Source organism: Argentina silus (assembly GCF_951799395.1).
Source record: "Argentina silus genome assembly, chromosome: 11".
Classification (NCBI taxonomy): domain Eukaryota; kingdom Metazoa; phylum Chordata; class Actinopteri; order Argentiniformes; family Argentinidae; genus Argentina; species Argentina silus.
The window spans coordinates 4,448,522-4,467,928 of record NC_139665.1 but is presented as its reverse complement, the minus strand read 5'-3'; the positions used below and the strand labels follow the sequence as shown (position 1 = coordinate 4,467,928).

The 19,407-nt window shown below is 44.3% G+C and overlaps 3 protein-coding genes across 4 annotated transcripts; all 3 read right to left on the bottom strand.

Moving 5' to 3' along the window:
• Window positions 1-233: 233 nt before the first annotated feature.
• cyp20a1 (cytochrome P450, family 20, subfamily A, polypeptide 1) lies at window positions 234-4,474 on the bottom strand. Its single transcript, XM_083680077.1, has 13 exons — window positions 4,295-4,474; window positions 3,797-3,846; window positions 3,239-3,405; window positions 2,961-3,106; window positions 2,693-2,860; window positions 2,484-2,562; window positions 2,229-2,341; window positions 2,085-2,139; window positions 1,773-1,893; window positions 1,552-1,663; window positions 1,254-1,318; window positions 1,075-1,164; window positions 234-869 (listed from the first exon to the last, which is right to left on the bottom strand). Exons 1-13 carry the CDS (start codon window positions 4,364-4,366, stop codon window positions 719-721), a joined length of 1,389 nt encoding a protein of 462 aa, XP_083536203.1. The 5' UTR covers window positions 4,367-4,474; the 3' UTR covers window positions 234-718.
• A 675-nt stretch (window positions 4,475-5,149) lies between these two features.
• LOC310811987 (transmembrane protein 237B-like) lies at window positions 5,150-9,495 on the bottom strand. Of its 2 annotated transcripts, none has more exons than XM_083680371.1 (14): window positions 9,448-9,495; window positions 9,146-9,187; window positions 8,120-8,151; window positions 7,971-7,984; window positions 7,535-7,609; window positions 7,293-7,439; window positions 7,039-7,132; window positions 6,788-6,945; window positions 6,541-6,664; window positions 6,218-6,409; window positions 6,043-6,116; window positions 5,745-5,832; window positions 5,533-5,654; window positions 5,150-5,345 (listed from the first exon to the last, which is right to left on the bottom strand). In XM_083680371.1, the coding sequence occupies exons 1-14, from the start codon at window positions 9,454-9,456 to the stop codon at window positions 5,281-5,283; spliced, it is 1,236 nt and encodes a 411-aa protein (XP_083536497.1). In that variant the 5' UTR covers window positions 9,457-9,495; the 3' UTR covers window positions 5,150-5,280. The 2 variants fall into 2 exon arrangements, with proteins under 2 accessions (XP_083536497.1, XP_083536496.1); XM_083680370.1 differs by having other exon boundaries at window positions 9,347-9,480.
• A 665-nt stretch (window positions 9,496-10,160) lies between these two features.
• On the bottom strand, window positions 10,161-18,807 carry mpp4b (MAGUK p55 scaffold protein 4b; the record flags this gene model as incomplete). The annotated part of the gene is made up of 20 exons (XM_083680550.1): window positions 10,161-10,942; window positions 11,103-11,237; window positions 11,330-11,438; window positions 11,529-11,622; window positions 11,737-11,817; window positions 12,129-12,302; window positions 12,460-12,501; window positions 12,965-12,985; window positions 13,076-13,117; window positions 13,212-13,229; window positions 13,520-13,578; window positions 13,779-13,975; window positions 14,240-14,311; window positions 14,416-14,501; window positions 14,894-14,975; window positions 17,610-17,741; window positions 17,895-17,978; window positions 18,102-18,179; window positions 18,533-18,654; window positions 18,753-18,807. 20 exons carry the CDS (start codon window positions 18,805-18,807, stop codon window positions 10,757-10,759), a joined length of 1,869 nt encoding a protein of 622 aa, XP_083536676.1. The 3' UTR covers window positions 10,161-10,756.
• Between the last annotated feature and the right edge of the window lie 600 nt (window positions 18,808-19,407).

The following is a 19,407-nucleotide window of genomic DNA, read 5'->3' as shown; positions in this document are numbered from 1 at the left end:
ATGCAGAGGTGTTCCGCGCACAGGAAGCGTTGGAATTGGAAAATTGGGCATCCCAATTTTTTTTGAATGACTTACTAAAGTGTACGCGAGTGATTTCCCTCTATTCCCTTTAAATGATTCGTTTCTAGAAAAATCAAGTTTCTATAATAACGTGACCGAGGCTAGTTAGACCCAGGCAGAATACGAAGACATTTAAAACAAAATGAATGTAAAAAGCCATGCATGAACTGACACTGATCAAAGGTGCTTTATTCACTTTCAGGAGAGGATAAGTGTACACGAAAACAATATACAATATATACACTCCTCACACAACAGGTGACCAGAATATATTTATTAAAAAAAAAAGAAAAAAAGATTGATCTGTAGCCTATATCAGACCACACCAAAAATGACTGTTATGATGCTGGCAGTCAGTCCGTGTGGAATGTTAGTGCAGAGGTCCAACATGATGAAGATAAAGATCACTTGAGGAAGCATACGGTGTAAGTCTTAAAAAGGCTTTGACAAACATGATAGTGATCATCGATGAATGATCCTGCAGCCATAATCTATGTACTACAGATCATACTATTGAAATGTGGGACAAAAAAAAGCAACATCATGTCAGGTGGGGAGCCCAAGTGCTATCACACCGGTCACAGGCAATCACTTGAGCTGATCAAAACTGAATGATAAGTGCTCTCTTAAATAGTAGTTAGGGTGCCCATATGCACAGTTAGCTTCTTCTGCTCACAGTAATCCAGGTGTCATCTTTAGGCGTGGATACCAGCTCGGATCTGGCCTCCACCACCTGGGTCTCTACTCTGTGGAGCTTCAGTCGGCGTACTAAAGTGCTGAGGAGTATGGTAGCCACAGTGTACGCAAACCTGGGGATAGACAAATGTTTGTGTGTGAAGTCACAAGCTCACATCTTTCTTCTGAGACAGAAGGTCTCACATTGCCTACCAATTCAGTTCCAATACATGCCATTCTTGTACTGCCTCCGCTTTCCTCCTTGCGAATGTTTTCTGAGAAAAATGTTCTAAAGCACTCTCAAACGTCCACCCCCTGTCCCCCTCCAATTCCCTTTACCTCAGCTCAGGACAGGCCTGGTTTCCTAAGAAGCCAAGCAGAGTGAAACTTTTCCTGGTCGAATCTTCCTCAAACCGGTCTGGGTCAAATCTGAATGGATGAAGTGGAGGTATTCAAATGAGGATCCCAAAACAGAGCCACATACAATATACAATATGAACACACACACACATACATACCTGTAGGGAAGGGTCCAGGTATTAGCATCCTGAAGGACCACACCCAGGGCATAGATCACAAGAGTCTGTAAAGGAGGAGTATGGTGTTTTTCACTCACTAATTTGGTCATTATCTGTGGGATGACCTATCCATTCTTCTATCCATATTCAATACTACAAATGATATAGCATGACAAAAACCACAATTATAGGACCACACACGCACTGGGGCAGAGTTCGAACAGTTCTAAACTGTTTTTGTTGTGCCGAGATGACAAGAGATGATTATGAAGAAAAGGACTAGGAACGGATACAGTACCTCTTTTGGAATAACATGCTGATCAACTTTCCCTTCAACTTCCTGCAGCCGGGCTGCGATGGGCGTCAGTTTAGCTGTTCGCACAGTCTCATTTAAAACCTGCTGGCAGTACCTGGAGAAGGACAGCAGTTTTATCAAGGCTAGGCTAGGAAATAGCTGTCTCTAATAGCTGCTCCTACCTGACTGGGGTAGAACGTGCTGTACGACATTGCGGATGTTACCTGAGCTGTGGGATCTTGTCCAGAGAAATAGGCTCACTGCCCAGGACATCCTCCAGCTCCTGGTGCAGTTTCTCCTGGACTTCCTCTGAAGTGGACAGGAAGTGTACTGCCCAGATGCACACTGTGGAAATATGGTTCCACACACCACAAACATGAGGGGGAGCAGGATTTTCTGAGAGATAATTTACCAAATTGGGTCTTGTTTTCTCAATGGGACCTTCTGATTAGAAGGCATTCATTGAGACTGGATACACCAATGTGACTGCAATGGAGTTGTGACAGACATTATCCAATCAGAATGACTCTACTCACAATTAGCTGCAATGACACAACCTGCCAGTGTGAAAACCATGCTGTCCTCCATCACCTGCAAATAAGAGTAAGGACAAAAAAAAGATGTCGCTAAAAGTTCAATTCGTAATCTCTCTTCATAACGAGAGAGGTTATTTAGGTCACCTGTCTCTCTGTGAGGTTGGACTGAAGCAGAGTGTCCACAAATGCCGTCTGGCCGCTTTGTCCCTTCCTCTCTTTGGCCACGGCCATTAGCACAGTTTCCATCTCTGTCAGCGCTGTAGAACAAGACGACAAGAATGTGTACAACAAGAATGTGCTCTGGTGTCATTCTGTATATGGGACATGCTAAGGTGTATAGGTATGGTGGGACCCACATTATAATGAAAGCATGAAAGCAGAGAGCGAGTTCTCACTCACCGCTCTCATAGTGCCTCTTTCTGCTTGAGCTCTTCTCCAGAGAGCCGTCCAAGTAGCCTTTGCCAATCTCTGACCAGATCTGCCTGGTCAACGGGACTTATCAGTGAAAACTTACAAGTGGAGACATATTTTTTTTCCCAGACATATTTCTATGTAGAGGCATATTTTATTTAAATTTTTTTGTTGTTGTAAAAAACGGAGAAACTCACCGCCTCATGGTTCTTGCGAAAGCGGATGACCTCAGCGTCATTTCTGAAGCGGTCACCCAAGGCCAGCTGTGTGACAGCCTTCATGGCCAAGCCAAGCAGGTGTGCACAGAGAGGTGTGTGCTGGTCCGCAGGAAAAGACTGCCATTTCCCCACCAATTCCTCCACAAGCTAGAAGACAACCAAGCGAGAAGGAGTGAGACGGTCTCATCCCTGAGATATGGGCACAAGGACGCTTCTGAAATAAACAACACACGCACAGAACACACACCTTAAGCAGGAGGGGGAAGTTAGCCTTCAGGGTGTTGTTGATGGCGCTCTCATACACCTTCTTCCTCAGCAGAGTCTCAGTGGCCCCTCCGCCCATTCCTGACTGGTATCCTAGCAACGACTTCAGCATGGTTTCAAATGAGTCCGCTAAGGTGGCACAGAAGGGTTTCTGAATTTCAAGGATAAACAAACTACTGCATAATAAAAATAAATAAATAAATAAAAACTGGTTTAATCTATTCATTCTAAAACGGTACCACTCCCGCCCCTTGTACTCACTGGTCCTATTGGGGTTGATGTGCTGCCGGAGTTGGTCCACCGAGCCTAAGCTGACCACAGGTCGTCCACCAAACCAGAAGGACGCTACAGGGCCAAACTGGTCATGAAGGCTGACCAGGAACCCGTGCAGGCTGCCTCTACTCACAATGTCCTGGAGGTTGCCATCCCTGGGAAATGTGAACATGAATAAAGGGGGTGAGATAAACCTGGCTAGTAGTGTGCATAAGCAGCTGCAGTGATTTCTGCATGCAGGATCACCAACAACATGCAAACAATGGGGACATAGCATTTTAACATGCAAATAACAGTGTATTTCCATGACCTATCTGTTTGGCTGAAGGAATTACCTTCCCTGAGAGCAACATTACTTTTTCAAAACATGATTTGAAGCTATACACCATTTACAAAATCACCTACATCAACAAAAACATAAACACTAAAAAGTCAAGGAGAATATTTATATATATATATATATATATATATATATATATACTTTTTTTTTTTTTAAATCAGATAGCTACTTTAGAGTTGAGTGCTGAAGATAGAGTATATGCTCACTTCTCTTCTGTAGGGTTGAGTCCTGGAATGCCAGAGGCACGTCTTGATGACTGTGGGAAAAATGAAGTATTTCTGTCATTGAAGTTGGAGCTAACATACTCAAAAGCTGTGGGTTTGCAGTCTTGCAAGTCCCTCTCTGTAATATATCGGACCCTTACTGGAATCACAAAACAAAGCCCCAGACTCCACTGTACAGAGAAATAGTGCCTGACTACATTTACCATTAAGCTAGATCCCCATTGGAAATGCGACACAAGGATGCAATAAGCAGGTAACATTTTTGTTCCGTTACTCAAAAGTTCCGTTACTTTAGCCACATCGCGAGGATTGTATTTATATATACATTTGGATGTTGTGGGTAAATATACATATAATCCTAGTCACTGATGGGGCTTGTTACCAACGCAAAACTGGTTGTAGTAGGCAGCTATACTGTAACTTTTTGGAAATGATCTGGCTAGCTAACCAGCTGTTGCACCCATAACCACATTGACTTACCGGATATAAATAGAGAACTGCGCCAACCAAAATGATGACAAACGTAACAGCAAAGATGGCAAAGTCCAGCATGGTTGATAATATTTATTCGAAGAGGCTTTTTCCTTCGCTCTGTTCCATTGACTAAGTAAGAAACGAGTAAGTCGCTGTGCAACACAGCAATACCACGTCTACAGCAGCTGGCTACATCATCATCATAAATCTGTGCTCAACTATAAGTCCTGCACAGAGCAGAGGCCTCTATAATGCATCCCAGAGAGCACGGATGAAACCAGAGAGCGTTCCTCTCCTTGTCGCCTTCCCACAATGTGCACACTGATCTGAAAATAAATGATAGTCGAAGCATCATTGTTATAGTGAATACCAATGTTGCATCTCCTTAATGGGCTTTGACACCAGTCCAGCCCTTTTACATTAGTTCACATGAAGTTAAGGAGGGTCGGAGATTAGCCTAAACCATTTTATTGAGATGCACCCCTAGTTGCATAATGTATCTCTTTGAAGAAAATCCCTCCTCTGCCAAAGGAATAATAATACTGCTGCTTCTCTTTCAAAGTGTTTATTATGCTGCAACTGAATGGGCATCAGTGACTAAAACTGGAAAATAGGACAGCGTGTATCATAAATGACAGTCTTCAGTTGTGTTATGATTGGTTTCATTGTCCTGATCTGAAGGCCATATAATTAGAACTGTCAAACCTTGAAACATTAAAGGCTTGTGAAGAGGATTTGTGTCAGACCTCCAATCTGGATAATTAATAGGTCTGGTTTGCTATTTGAAAATGAATGTCCTCAAAAAACTATTATGAATCATCTTAGTCAGATAACATTTTTTATTTATATTAAAAATATTTCCTAAGGTAAACATTACATTTTACAAAATAAGCACACATTTGAGTCATACAAAAATACATTGATACCACGATTTGGACATTTTGTGTATTCTAACAAAGTACAAAAAAATGGCTAAATAATACAGAGCTGCCTCAAGCAGTGATCTCTGGTTTCTCCTCATGTTTCTGGGACTCGATCTCCATCGCCAATAAGAATCCTGATTAGGACACAGAGGGGGGAGATATGAAGCGCATGTCTTGGTTAGGGGTCAGAAACAAAATAGAAAAAGTTTCTGGGTATAAAAAATTTAAATATGAACGAAAATAAATATGTGAACAAGCCATAAGAGGCTTAAATGGTGGGGTTGCTAGGTGAACCCTCCTTGTATATACCACTCCACTCACCTTCAGTGTAGTCCATCTCAGGTCGAGTGGAGATGAAGATCCAGGCTAGTCCTACCAGCAGCGCCACCACCAGGTTCACTATGACCCAGGGATACAGGACCTGGTGCTCTGACCCAGGGGGCCTGGAGGGGGTGTGCAGGGTTTAGTCACAAGGCACAATGGCCACTCAAAAGCTTTGTCAATCCTTCAGTTCCCAACAACAATCAACTCACCATAGGGTTCCATTAGCACTGGGGTATAGGTTAATGCGGTCACTGGTCATCTGCTGGCTGAGAGAAAGGACCAGAGCTGAAAAGTACACTTCAGGGGGGGCGGGGGGGGGGGGGGGGGGGGGTGCAGGAAACAAGAGCAGCACCCAGGGGGAAATAGTAAGCCTCTGTACAATCCCACAATGTTGCTATATGAAGTGTAGCACTTTAAATGAGCACTTAGGAAGGTCAGAGACACAACCTGCCTACAGGATGACTATGTCTGTCCTGACTGAATGAGCTGAGTAACATTTTCACTCACGGAAAGAGGCTAGTGCAACTGGGTTCAGAGTGACAAACTCTCTCATAGCCATGGAGCCCTTGGCCAGATTCACCCTGAAATTGAAAGAGTAGTAAAGTGAAGGAGATGATCATTCAGTCTCTTTAGGCTCTCTCACATAAATCCACACACACACACACACACACACACACCTTACCTGTCAAAGGCAGACACTGTGCTTATAGTCAGTAGCAGGTAGAAGAGTGACTGTGCTGGGTAGGCCAGTGCATGGTACTGCTGCAGCAGGTTAGTCAGAGCCGTGAGGTTCTGTCCAGCTAGAACATACACCACAACGACGTTCCACACAGCATACCCTGCCAGGAACCCATGGCAGAAGAGCCCCATTACCCTGCAAAGGACAGAGAGGTGAGCGGAGGGACTACACACACGCACGCACGCACGCACGCACGCACGCACGCACGCACACACACACACACACACGCACGCACACACACACACACCAGAATTCCTGTTACTAACCTGAACCCACCATGTACTCTTATAGACACATCCCTAGTGGTCCACATTGGCTGAATCTCCATGTAATTGTCGACCTGATCTCTTGTCCTCATGCGGTCTGAGCGATCAGCTGCTTGGAACCGTTCTGCATATTCAAAGGAAACACATCATCATTACCTAATATGTATCACAGGACACAAAAGCAAGCCACAGAGTATGTTTTCTACTATGTACACCTAACACAAAAATAAAACATAGGGCCACTTACTGGTCCTCTCCACAAACACCTTCCCAACAGGCTGACTCTGTCCCAGAGGAGCAGAGAACAGGGAATGCTGAGGGATGGGTGGTTGTGTGTCCATGATGATGTCATCATCCTCTACATCAAGCTCATTGTCATATTGTGTGTCTGCCACTTTTGGTTTCCTTGGGAGACCAAGAGAGAAACTGAGGCTCAATATAACATTAACACATATATAGTAGAAACACTGAAGTGATGAGGACTCCATAACTTCTTACTTCTTCTTCTTGGGTTTTTTGGTCATTTCTTCCCCATCTATGTTCTGATCCATCCCATCCCCGTTCACCAGGTCCGCGTTGTCGTCTTCCAGATCTGAAACAAACACATGATGTAACTTCAACGTCTGCTAAGGGAAGTGCCTACAGTAGAACTATGACTTGGATAAAGGATTAAAAGTATAAAACTGAATGAAATAAATGGGTCCAAAGATGGTTAAAGAGCTACACAGAGAGAAAACGAACACTTTGTTTACCTATGGTTGGTGCTTTCTTTTTCTTTTTCCTCCTCTGTGGTGGGCCGTCAGGTGTCAGTGGTTCAGGTGTCAGTGGCTCCCTGCACTCAACCTGCCTGCGACTGTTAAGACCTCCCATCTCCATTCCTGGGTCTACACATATAACACCTGCAAGAAACAATCCACATATCCAAAAGATACTTGAGCTGCACTTATTATGGTAATAGTCATGTTATGCTGTGCAATGTGCTTTAAAAACCCACCCTCTGCCTCTTCAACACCATCCACCTCCGTTTTTATCTTCTTCTTCTTCTTGCTTTTAGGCACTGGCATGTCCTCTACATGGGCGACAGAACAGGAACAGAACAAGGTGTGTTAAAGGCTTGCGGCTCTAATGCATAATTGCACTGCTTACATTTGCACTGTTTTATTATTATTATTGTTGCTTTTTTATTATCACATGCTGCCTTAAATTTTGTAATTTTGTTATCTTGTACATTTTGTTCAGTATATATTGTATATTTTTTAGTATTGTACATTTTACATTGGTTGGCATTCTGCGGACAGCAAAGCAAGAATTTCATTGTACAGGGAAACATGTTTTCTACTGTGCATATGATAATAAACACTTTGAATCTTGAATCTTAATGTAAACTCAAAAGGTGAACGATCAACACCCTTTGTTGAACTCAAACTCACCCCCAGTGTCTTGACTTCATTTGTCCACATGTTGAACATGAAGAAAGGGAACACGAGGAAGAGATTACATAAAACTGCATTTCTGCCAATATAAATAGTCCTGTGTCACAATAGTCACTGAACAACTCTGCTGAGGCAGACAGGCTCACCTGGGCATAGGGGGCAGCGCACGCTGGCCACGCTAACAGAGAGAGAGAGAGAGCAGGTAAAGGGATGAGTTGGAGGAAAGAGGGAGAGAAAGACTGAAATAGCAACACGTTATCAATCCCTTGTTATTACATCACTTGTCCAATGGTGGGTGAGTACTGTTTTGCTACGCTTGATGTTTCAATTAAAGTGTTAAATACAATTGTGACACAATCTGACTTAATAGTATGAGCCAGAGCAGTACTTGTGAGGCAAAAGGTTAGGTATTGCATCTTTATCTTTATTTTAAAACATAGTTAATCTGCAGATATTTATCCAAATTCATTTTTGAAATACAAATGCCACAGATAAGAAACAGCAAGTGCTATATAGATCTTTCTAAAAGTGAATACCACTAATAAAAATACACTTCACAAAACTGTGTAATAACACAGTTCAAATTAAGGTAATGTTGGTAATGTGCCACAGCCTTGATGACATTGCCTAATCCTGAGCTAAATCTGCAGACTATGCATCTGCCAAAGCATTGGATTAGATAAGCATAAGTATAGACCAGACGATTCAGACTGTACTTGAGCTGTTGAGGCATATGGAGGTGAAGCAAACTATTAACTGAAATAATTAGACAAAACCAAAGCCTCCTCTGACAGTGACATTTGGTGTCTCAACGGTAATGGGGAGTTTTCCTGGATTGGAAAGCACTTTCAATAGAGATTATTTGACTAGTCTCAGAGTAGGCATAATGTCTGGGTCCGAGAAACCAGACCCATTTAGGCGCATTATTTAATCTCTTTATCTCCTGTGATGCTACATTTATTTCCTTAACCGCAATATCAAAACTCTATTCTGCAGGATAGTCCTAGCCCCAATTTGTGACTAGACGTACTACCTTTTACGTACTACCGTTGACGTCAACAACATCCAAATGTAAAAAGTAGTACGTGTGGTCACAGATTGCGGCTAGGATAGTCCATGACATCCCGTCGGACATCCACGCCCTACAGCCCTTCAGCAGAGATGTCCAGTACCTGTGGAATAGGCGGCAGGTCCCTCCGTCGAGAGCTCTGTGCCTAAACATTCAAGAGAAAATGTCCAGTTATACAATGAACATCTCTAAGAATTTGCCATCTTTCATTGCGGCATTGCATTCTGCATTGCCACAAAGGACACTGTATTTTATTTCTGTACGTAAGATCTAGGCTATTGCAATTGCTATTAACCAACGTTACCTTTAACTCTCCAGTATCCATTGTTGCTTATGGGTTTCAAAATAGAAACCCGACTAATGTCTGATTAGCTAGCTAACTAGATGAGATGATGTTTGCTGTACCGTGGTCATGCCGGTTGCCACGCTGTTGTTTACTCTGGCCGCGGAGGTTGCTATCGGTAGCGGTGGAACTTCCGGCGAACAGCCTTCACAATAAAAGCATTCCCTGTGCTATCAATGTGCTATAGATGCCATTTAGCTGCTTTTACCCAAAGAGACTTGCACGATGAGAGTAAATAGTACAACAGTGTAACAGACAATAACAGTGTTACAAGATAATAACAAACAACTTACAAACAATTGCTAATGATAGTGTAGGCCTGTGACACTTCTCTCATACATGTTATGAAGCGTATGTTTACAATGTAGAGTTGAATATATCATGTCAGATGGATGAATATGCTTTATCATAAATATGCCACATTGCTTTGTAATAATTGAAAGAAGGCGCAAACACACACACACACACACACACACACACACACACACACACACACACACACACACACACACACACACACACACACACACACACACACACACTGACTTATGAGGTGCACACAATAAACCGCTGCAGTTCTATGATCTAATATACCATGATGAATCTACTGATGCAAGAGTGAGGTAATTAAAAGTAACCTTCATTAAAATAACACTCTGGACATCCCGTCATATCATTATTCTATATAATTGTATTTATTGAGCAGGGCAAATATGTCTAACAAATGCTGAAAAATACCCCCAAAAAGCACTATAACCTTGAATGAGAGGGTCAATCATATCACGTAGAGTTGGAGGTACACAATTATTTTGAACGTAAGTTTAATTATGAGGGCCTCACCAGTTGCAGTGGTTACATTCCTGCATTCCTACATTCCTACAACACTTTATGCAACTAAATGTTTTGGCATGGATTCACATTCATTAGGAAATATGAAAAAAAAAAAGCATGAAAACAAGGAACAAATCCAAAACTTCAACAATTTGCTCTACATGTAAACAAATAGTGAGGGGTTAAACCTATAACCTCTCTCTTAGCAGGCCTATGAAGCACGAAAGACACAACCCCAAATCTATCATGAACACAGTTTCAGGGGATAACAGACTGTTTCGAGAAAAAAATCCAACTCTATTTAACTTTTGGGAATTAAAATGAATCAACAAGTCCAGGACGTATCTGTTTCAGCCTCTACACACTCACGCTGTCTCCGATGTGAAAAAGCAAAATGTTTCCCGGAACTTCACTTCTGCACCCTGTGTTGCTTCATTGTCTCCATTCTCCATCCACCTCTACATTATGTTGTCCTCCACTTTCTCTTTCCCAACACCTTGTCTGTATCTCATCCCATCATGTCCTTGTCCCCTCCTCTCCTTATTCTTCTGGCCGTATCCAGGTGGCAGGTACCCACTGTGGCTCATCCTGTGCCTTTCTCACAGCAGTCAGGAGCTGCACACACGAATTCTGCAATCCGTCATTTACAAGCACATGATCAAAGAACTGGCAGTAATGGGACTCGATCTTCCTCGCAGCCTCCTCCATCTCCTGGAAGTCTTCCTCCTGTGGGAATGAGAGGGAAGATTTATTTTCAACCATCTAGATTTGTCAGCAGCTTGGAAGGTATCAATTTAACAAAGAAATTTACACAAAAGAGATTTTATCTCAAGAGACTTCCTGGTAAAACAAAGGTGAAAAGAAAACCGAAAAATTGTGTCTGTACTTTGAAAGGCCGGTTGACATAGTAACTGGTGGTGATCTGGGCATTCTGTCTGGTCTCTTTCATACGTTCTGCTGTGGTTGGTTTCACATAGATGACGTAGGCCTTGAGCTCATGCGTCCTTACTGACTGGATGGCCTGAAAGGTGAACAAGTCATCACAGTTAATACAGGGCTAACATAACAATAACAACCACGTCTATACCCAGTCAGGATACCAGCAGAACCCACATGTGGCTCGATGTCGATGACGCAGATCTTTCCGCTCCTCAAAACAGCCTTAACGGCTTCATGGCTGGTGCCATAGAGTTGACCTTTGTACTCCCCATATTCCAAGAACCTATTTTAAAACAAAAGCCTTGGTTTAGGTGGTTCACATCAATTTTATGAAATGTGTTTGTGGAAGGAAAGTGAGCTGATGAGTCGGTACCTGTTGTTGTACACCATGTTTTCAAACAGCTCTCTGGTGACGAAGTGGTATTCTCTGCCTGACTCCTCAAAACTCTTAGCTGCTCGTGAGGTGTCTGGTGAAGACAAGGGGAATGTCTCATATCAGATCATATCATGTTCATCTCAATTATGGAAGGGATTAAATGTCCGCAATAAACTGAGCCTTAAAAATGAGCAGAGGTACATACGAGGCACAGCCCCCTGGAAGGTTTTTGGGTTGATCTCAATCAATCTTCTCCGAAGTTCATTCACGCCAACACCAGAGGGACCTGAGAAAGCCAAAATATACTTGTACGCTCTCTGTCATAACAAATGTACTTTCTACGACTGTACTAGTTTCTCGGATGGAGAAACGGGGAGGACAGGGTCATTGTAATGGATAGAACGGATTGAGGAATGGCATCAAACACGTATTTGATATGTTTCATGCCATTCCTTATTCCTTTCCATCCATTACAATGAGCCTGTCCTCCCGACATCTCCATCCACCATCCTCCACTGTACAACACTACCCCTGCACAAAACAAAGACACAACCTGACCGCCACAACCTGACAGTGAGTTCTTGGCGTGTGTCTTACCTATGAGGGCGATGAGGCGGTGTTTGTCTTGTGGGTGTCGCTGGTAGCGCACCACCTCCTCATAGGGGCTGGCCGGGGCACTGTAGCAGCTGCTGGGGCAGCGGGTATGGCAGCACTGTTGACTTGTGGTGTGGGACCGCCTCCGACACAAACGCAGGCTTCGTCTGAACCCAGCTGCAGGGGGGGAGGACAATAATGTCAGTCAAATAATGGGTCAATCAACAGGCCATTGAAATAATCATTTCATCTACTGACATAACTACAGAACAGATGACAAAAAGGCTTTTCTGCCTTGCCAGCAGCCACCGTGTCACAGAGATCAGAGACATACCGAGATAGATTCCCTCGATGTTACTGCTGAAGTCACCCTCCTCTGGAAGCAAAAGTGATAATCTGGTGGATATGAATGCTACTAGACCAGGTTCTAACATCAGATGCTAATTAAGTTCAAAGGGAAGTAGCCAAAATAAAAAACATACAAATGCAAGCACACACATGCACAGCCCCACCCACCCACCCACACCCACCCACACCCACCCACACACACACACACACACACACACACACACACACACACACACACACACACACACACACACACACACACAGGCATGCTCACCATCCCTTAGCTCCTCTTGCATTTCACATGGAATTCACAGATGATGGAGAGGAAATCACAGTGTGTCAGTTGAGTGATATTTGTATAGCATCCCCCAGAACAAATACATGCTTGAGTGGTGTAAACACGAATTCAACACGTCAGAACAAGTCTCTACAAACAAGGAACATGGTCAAACAACAAGTCCTTTAATAGGATTCAACAAAGACTTACCTACCAGATTCAAAAGCCTCCTCATCTGTCAGAGAAAAAGAGACAATAAAGTAATCCATCAAAAATGTAGAAAATAAGATAACATGTTATGCCCGGAAGTGAGAGAAATCCTTACCAGCTTCAACACATTTCTCATCAATGGCCATCAGGTCTTCCTCTGGAGGAGAAAAGTGTCACATAGGACATGAGAGTAGAGTCAGTTATGCCTCATGAGGACTGATTTTGCACCGTACAGATATCATAGTTCTTACCTTCATCCACAGTGCTCACTTCAGACAAGCAGGAGGCAAAAGACAATTGCAGACAAGTCACATGTTATGAATCGTAACAAACTGCATGATTTGTTTTCTAGCGTGAATGCATTTGTTCAGTACAATAACATTCAGTTTGTTGACAATGTCACCCTATTCTACACTATCACTGAACACTGAGTGGCATTTTACTTACTAGTAACGGTGGTCTGTATTAGAATCCTTAGGGTTAGGGTTATCTAGTCTAAAAGAAATGAAGAGCAGGGAGAATAGATGGGTCAGATGTAAACGTCAGGTGTAAGACTCACAGGTTTTGCTGCAGGTGTGAGGCTGGTTGGGCTGAGACCACCAGAACTCTCTCTGTTTCCTGTCATGAGGAGGAATTTAACAATGACACAACCACTCACACAGTCAACAACACTGAAAAATGTGACATCATCACTGAAAAAAACCTTCTCAAGCTAGTCTATTCTCGTCTATTACATATACCGTATCGCTACACATATGAACCACAACTGCTTTGTAATATTGTTTTGGAGGAGCTCTATTGCCCTCCTCAAATATCACCTCTTTAGCAGGGTGCTGGAGGGGATGAGGCCTGCACAGGATGTAATGCTGGGCAGTTTCTTGGCCTGCCACCAGAGGGCGTCTGTCTGGTCCACAATCTCCAGCACGTCTCCCTTTCTGAAGCCCATCCCTGCATCAGCACAGGGAATGGCTGGGTCCTGTTGGGGGCTGTAGTCTGCCATTGTCCGCACGTATAGCTAAGACACAAGGAAAATTTAAAAAAAGCTGACTGTACTGTAACTCTGAAGATGTTAACAAGACAATTTCCTATAGGCAAAGCAAAGGATGTCAATGGTGAACACCTGAATATGCTTTTGCTAATGGTAAGCTATCATCTAGAGAAGTTGGATTAAAATAGCTTACAAATATGAGTTTTCAGGGGAGGTTATGACTACATCCTCTCGGTAAAAGTGCTCAGGTACGGTACCTGGGTATTACCAGCATAAACATGCCATACTCACCATGGTTTGGTTGTTGACTGGTCTATCTGTGATGGGAACTACTTTGAACATGAGGGTGCCGTGGGACCGGGCCTGTGGGTTCAAAAACAAACACTTGTCAATAAAGTTCTAAACACACTAGAGAGGGTAGACTCGTGTGTGGATGTTGATGCAGTGAAGCCTGCTGGTAGACCTACCAGTATCTGGATAACCTGCTCGGGCTCCAGTCCATCCACAGGGTAACCGTTCACCTCAATTATCCTGTCTCCCGCATGCAGCAGACCTAGAAAACACACCAAACTAAATACACCTTATACAACACACCTGCCATCTAGAGATGTTTGTTAGAAGATCCAGAGTGGACACATGCAATCAGTGTAGCCAATGATACAAAATGAGAGGGAGAAAGAGAGATGACTGAGAGAGACTGAAAAAATGAAAAAAGTAGATAATTAATATAGTGGGGATAGGAGAGAGAGACAGAGAGAGAGAGAGAGACAGAGACAGAGAGAGAGAGAGAGAGAGAGAGAGAGAGACAGAGAGAGACAGAGATAGAGAGAGAGACAGAGACAGAGAGAGAGAGAGAGAGAGAGAGAGAGAGACAGAGAGAGACAGAGATAGAGAGAGAGAGAGAGAGAGAGAAAGAAAGAAAGAAAGAGGGGCAATGAATCTTACCACTGCGGTCTGCCAGTCCTCCATGGATCACCCGTGCCACAAAGATCTCTCCTGTGATTTCATTCCTCTTTATTGTAGCTCCCTACGAGGGACGGAAACACGCATCCACGGTTAAAACATTCTCCAGTAGCCCAGAACATGGACAGGTGGCCTGTTAGGTGTCATGGGATACGAGATGTGACATGATATGAAGGTACTATGAGTCCAAATTATGCACAATTACATTCTTTATTTAAAAAGAAACCTTATATTCACATGGGAAAGACTGCGGAGATTGGAAATGGCATTACAGGCACCAAAGAAAAGTAGACACAGAGGTGAGAGGTGGTCAATTGAACATGGAACTGCAGAATGGTCCCATTCAACAGCACATATATGACCATGACAAATAATGGTACGACACATGAGGATGAAGATAAGAGAAGAAACATAAATGCCTTTTGCAGCTGAACTCATCAAGGGAGGCTTATTGGGACCACCCTGTGAAGCAGAGCAATGGAAAGTCTCACGATGAGACAAGAGCACAGCGTCTAGGCTTATTTCTTCTTCCTCTTCTTCTTCTTCTGGTTGGAGAGGCAGCCTGTCTTGTTGTGGTTTGGGGCAGGTGGTGGTGCCTCTGACAGGCCATTTGAAAGGTGGGGCTGGAACCCAACACACCTTTTTGGAGATGTGGGAGGCGCCTTGATCTTCACCCCTGCCTTTGGTGACCTACGGCAGAAGGTGGATGTAGAAATTGTCCCGTGTGACGTGGTTGGGCCATCCACAGGATCACTAAGGGAGGAGGAGGAGGAGGAGCAGGAGGAGGAGGAGAAGGAGAAGGAGAGGGAGCATTTGGATTGCTGTAGACGGCGTGGGCGGGGTTCCTTGTTCCAATTGTTGTGACCTTTCGAGTTGCCTGGTGCATGTTCCTGTTTTTTGACTGGTGCATTGGCCGGTTGGTTGCTGCTGGCTGCTGTAGGCCTGTTGGCTGCGATAATGGTCTGCAGTCTGTCCACCACCTGGGTCAACAAGCTCAGGGCTTGAGCGTTCTCCTGGACACTCTCCGACAAGCGCTCGGTGGCAGTGGCCATCTTCTGGCTCAGCCACCTGACGTCGTTGTTGCTGCACTCCATGGAGCTGGCTGCCAGCTCCACGGTGGACCTCAGCTCATCCAGGCTCTCCTGCTTGGCCAGCTCCACAGTGAGGCCGCGACGGAAGTCCTCCACCCGCCGACGCTGCATAGGGCTGGGGGGCGCTGTGCAGACCCGAGGGCTGTGGCTCAGGACGTTGGCATGCGTGTCTGGCTGGTGGTAGTTCATGGGCGGGTAGTATGTAGCCAAGCGAGGAGAGGTCACAGTCCTGGGTTGGAGGGGGGGAGTGTGGTGAGGAAGGGGAGATAGAGTGCTGGCTGACTCTCCACCCTTTCTATTGTCTAACTCCTCTATCACATTATCTCCAGAGGCAGAGAGAGGGATTGAGGTCAAGGGAAAAGTTGGAGGTACAAAAATATATTATTGATCCACAAAATGCTGGAAGGGTTGTAACCTAGAAGTAAACAACCTGAATAAGACTATATAAAAATGACCTCTGACCAAAACATCAGCTGAAATATTGAACTATAATCAACATGGAGTTAAATTGTGTTGCATTGTAATATACTGGACTAATATGCATTCAGGCATGGTGTACTATACTATACTATACTGCACTGCACTGTATTACACATTTGTTGTTTTCATGTTATTTTGAACTGTGGTTCTTACCAAGTAGAACAGAATTGCAGACTGAAGGTGCAGAGCGATTTAGACCTCCTTTCCAGAGTGCATTGTTCTGGCACATTCTACAGTTACTCATAGGATTATAGCGGGGAGAGGGGCAGGGCCTGACCGGAGGTGGTGGAGATAGCAGCTCAGTTGATGGGTAACTGCCTCTTGCACCTCTTGCACTGGGCCCCCGCTGGCCCCGGCCCCGGCCCCCCACACCCCGGCCCCCCTCTGCCCCGCCCTGGATCAACCTCTGCCTGGTCATGCATCTGACGGTGTCCCAGCGACTGCGAATCCCCCCTCCCTGAGAGACAGGGCCAGGGTTACTTCTGGGCCCTCAGAGGCCTCTACAGCCCTGGAACAGTGGACTGCAATAACTGCCCCCCGGACTGGATTTGGATTTGACATTGAGTCCCCATTTGAGTCCCCAGGTCAATGAAAGAGCATATATGATGTCTATAACAGATCTGTCGAAAGTGGAAGGGCAGGGGCTTCATTCTGCATCATACTGAACCTATCATAACATTTGCATCTGCATCATAACATGTTTGGGTTAAATTTCAGTGACTGATAAATGTGCTTGGTTCATAAAGTATACTAAACGGATCCATCATGGCACCAATCATAAGTTGTCCTGGATTTTCAATCATCAACTTAAAACCATTTCGGCTATCACTCTGATTAAAATCATCTGTCACGCAAATAAACAATCAAACAAATGACATATTGTGAAGGCAACATCTGCCCTTTGTTAAATCTATTCTATTCTTAGGATGTTTTTGGTAAGAATACAAAACAACACACGAAATGACAGTTTTGTAAAAGGGGCAAAAGGTGTGAAAGTATTCATGTGTGTCTGTCAAGTATACTATTTGGCATGTAAAGCTAAACATTAATAATATTCAGGTGTAAATTTGGCATAAAGTGTTCAGCAATTTGTGAGATGTGTGGTTTGCTGAGGATCCAGGACTCACCAACGGCTGCTTGTTTTTAACCAGACAAACTATCCTCATGGCCTCCTCATCATCAGGCAGGTTGTCAGGGATGGGTGGGAGCACAGGATCGTAGTCCTTCTTGGCCACCGTATCATGAGCTGAGAGAAGAGCCTGGAAAGGATCAGAAAATACGGGCACCTTCAACACCCAAACACCCACGGAACTTCACTGAACACAAAAGGCCTGAAATGCTCTGATGAGCACATAAGTCATTGGCGTGAGATGTGTGATATCTGTTGTCCCCCTCGCTGGCCCATCCCTCACCTGGAAGTGGGGTGCTTTGAGCAGACTGTAGAGCTCCCTAGCCTCGGCAGAGGGATCTGGCACTCTTCTCAGGTCAGCCATGATCTGGAAACAGAAGCAAGGAGACGGTTGGACATTAGAACACAGCAGTGGACCATGCAGGGCTGGACTGCCACCTGTCACTGGCCTCTGAAGAGCCGAAGAAACACGAAAAGGAGGAAATACTACCTGCTGGGAGAGGCCAGTTGCGTGATGTAAGCAAGGTGTAGGAGGTTCCTTGTGGTGCTGCTGCACACACTCATACACCTGTGGGGACAAGAGGAAGAGAGATAGGAGGCAGAGATTGAGCTCTAAAACCAGCAAAGGTATGCCCACTAGGACAAAGATATTTCCCTGGACATGCCCACTAGGACAAAGATATTTCTCTGGACATAACCATGTCAAATACATTCTTCACTCGCAGACTAGACATCGCTTCTCTGTCATCCCACAAAAAACATCCTATCCTAAGTTACCTCAGGAAGGTACTCTGAGCAAAAAAATACAAAGAATGGAGTGAATTACTGAAATAGAACTCAAATAAACCCATTGGAAAGCCCAGGTGAGATCTACTGTATCTCAGACTACGTGGGTAGAAGACGTGGGTCTTCCTGACCGACCCTGAGCAGTGATTGGAGCCAGGGGGCGTTGAGAAGAGTGTACAAGATGTCTGCTCCATTGATGTCCTTATCGATGGACTGCTTCACCTCCTGCACCACATCAGCCAGGATCTTCCGCAGGCCTGGAACACACACACATACCATAGGATTATCACAATGTACTGTGTAGGAGGGAGAAGTGCATTCGATAAAGACTGACAGAAGTGCTTTTCCAACTGACCGTGGTCGCCCAGCGCAGGGGGTGTCACCACCTGTGCCTCCACAGCCTGCCTCATGGTGCTCTCAACCCTGACCCACGGCAGACAGGTCCTCCAAAACCTTGCAAAGAGAAAAAGTTTACCAAGAGGCAAAGCCAAGCTAAAACGTAGCATTCTGCAAAAAAGCTGAATGATCATCTTCCAACATTTAAGATAATATTACAGACAAAACTGCCATGAAACACTGCTGATGGTCATTATGACCTCATTCGATATAGTCAACACTTCTATTAGGATGGACTTCACCTTCTCTAGTGAAAACAATCTTCAAACACTTCAACGTAAAACCCCTGTGGTGAATTAGGTCAGGAGTCAATGACACACTTAAGAGCCGTGTGTGATCCTTACATAATGACTGCTCTTCAGCCTCTTCTAAATCCATACAGCACAACCCTCTGACAGTTATGACCGCAGACATGATTTTGGAACAGGCGCTGGCAATGGTGGTATAACACCTTCAAACAATTCTCAAAGAAGGCAATGGATGGATGTTCAAAGGGAGTAAACATGGAAATTCCTCAAAAGGAAAAGAGCACAATCCTATCAATTGCATTCCAAGTGAGGATTGCTCTAAGCCAGCAACAAGTCCAAAACACTCACTGTAATATTCAATCACGA

Coding starts and splice junctions, on each gene's coding strand:
- cyp20a1 (XM_083680077.1), bottom strand. CDS start 4,366: ATGCTGGACTTTGCCATCTTTGCTGTTACGTTTGTCATCATTTTGGTT. Junction 1,165..1,253: donor ACCTGGACCCTTCCCTACAG/GTATGTATGTGT, acceptor TCATCCATTCAG/ATTTGACCCAGACCGGTTTG. Junction 870..1,074: donor CAGGCCTGTCCTGAGCTGAG/GTAAAGGGAATT, acceptor GTCTATCCCCAG/GTTTGCGTACACTGTGGCTA.
- LOC310811987 (XM_083680370.1), bottom strand. CDS start 9,367: ATGGATACTGGAGAGTTAAAG. Junction 7,440..7,534: donor TGGTGTTGAAGAGGCAGAGG/GTGGGTTTTTAA, acceptor TGTTTCTTGCAG/GTGTTATATGTGTAGACCCA. Junction 6,117..6,217: donor ACAGTGTCTGCCTTTGACAG/GTAAGGTGTGTG, acceptor TTTCAATTTCAG/GGTGAATCTGGCCAAGGGCT.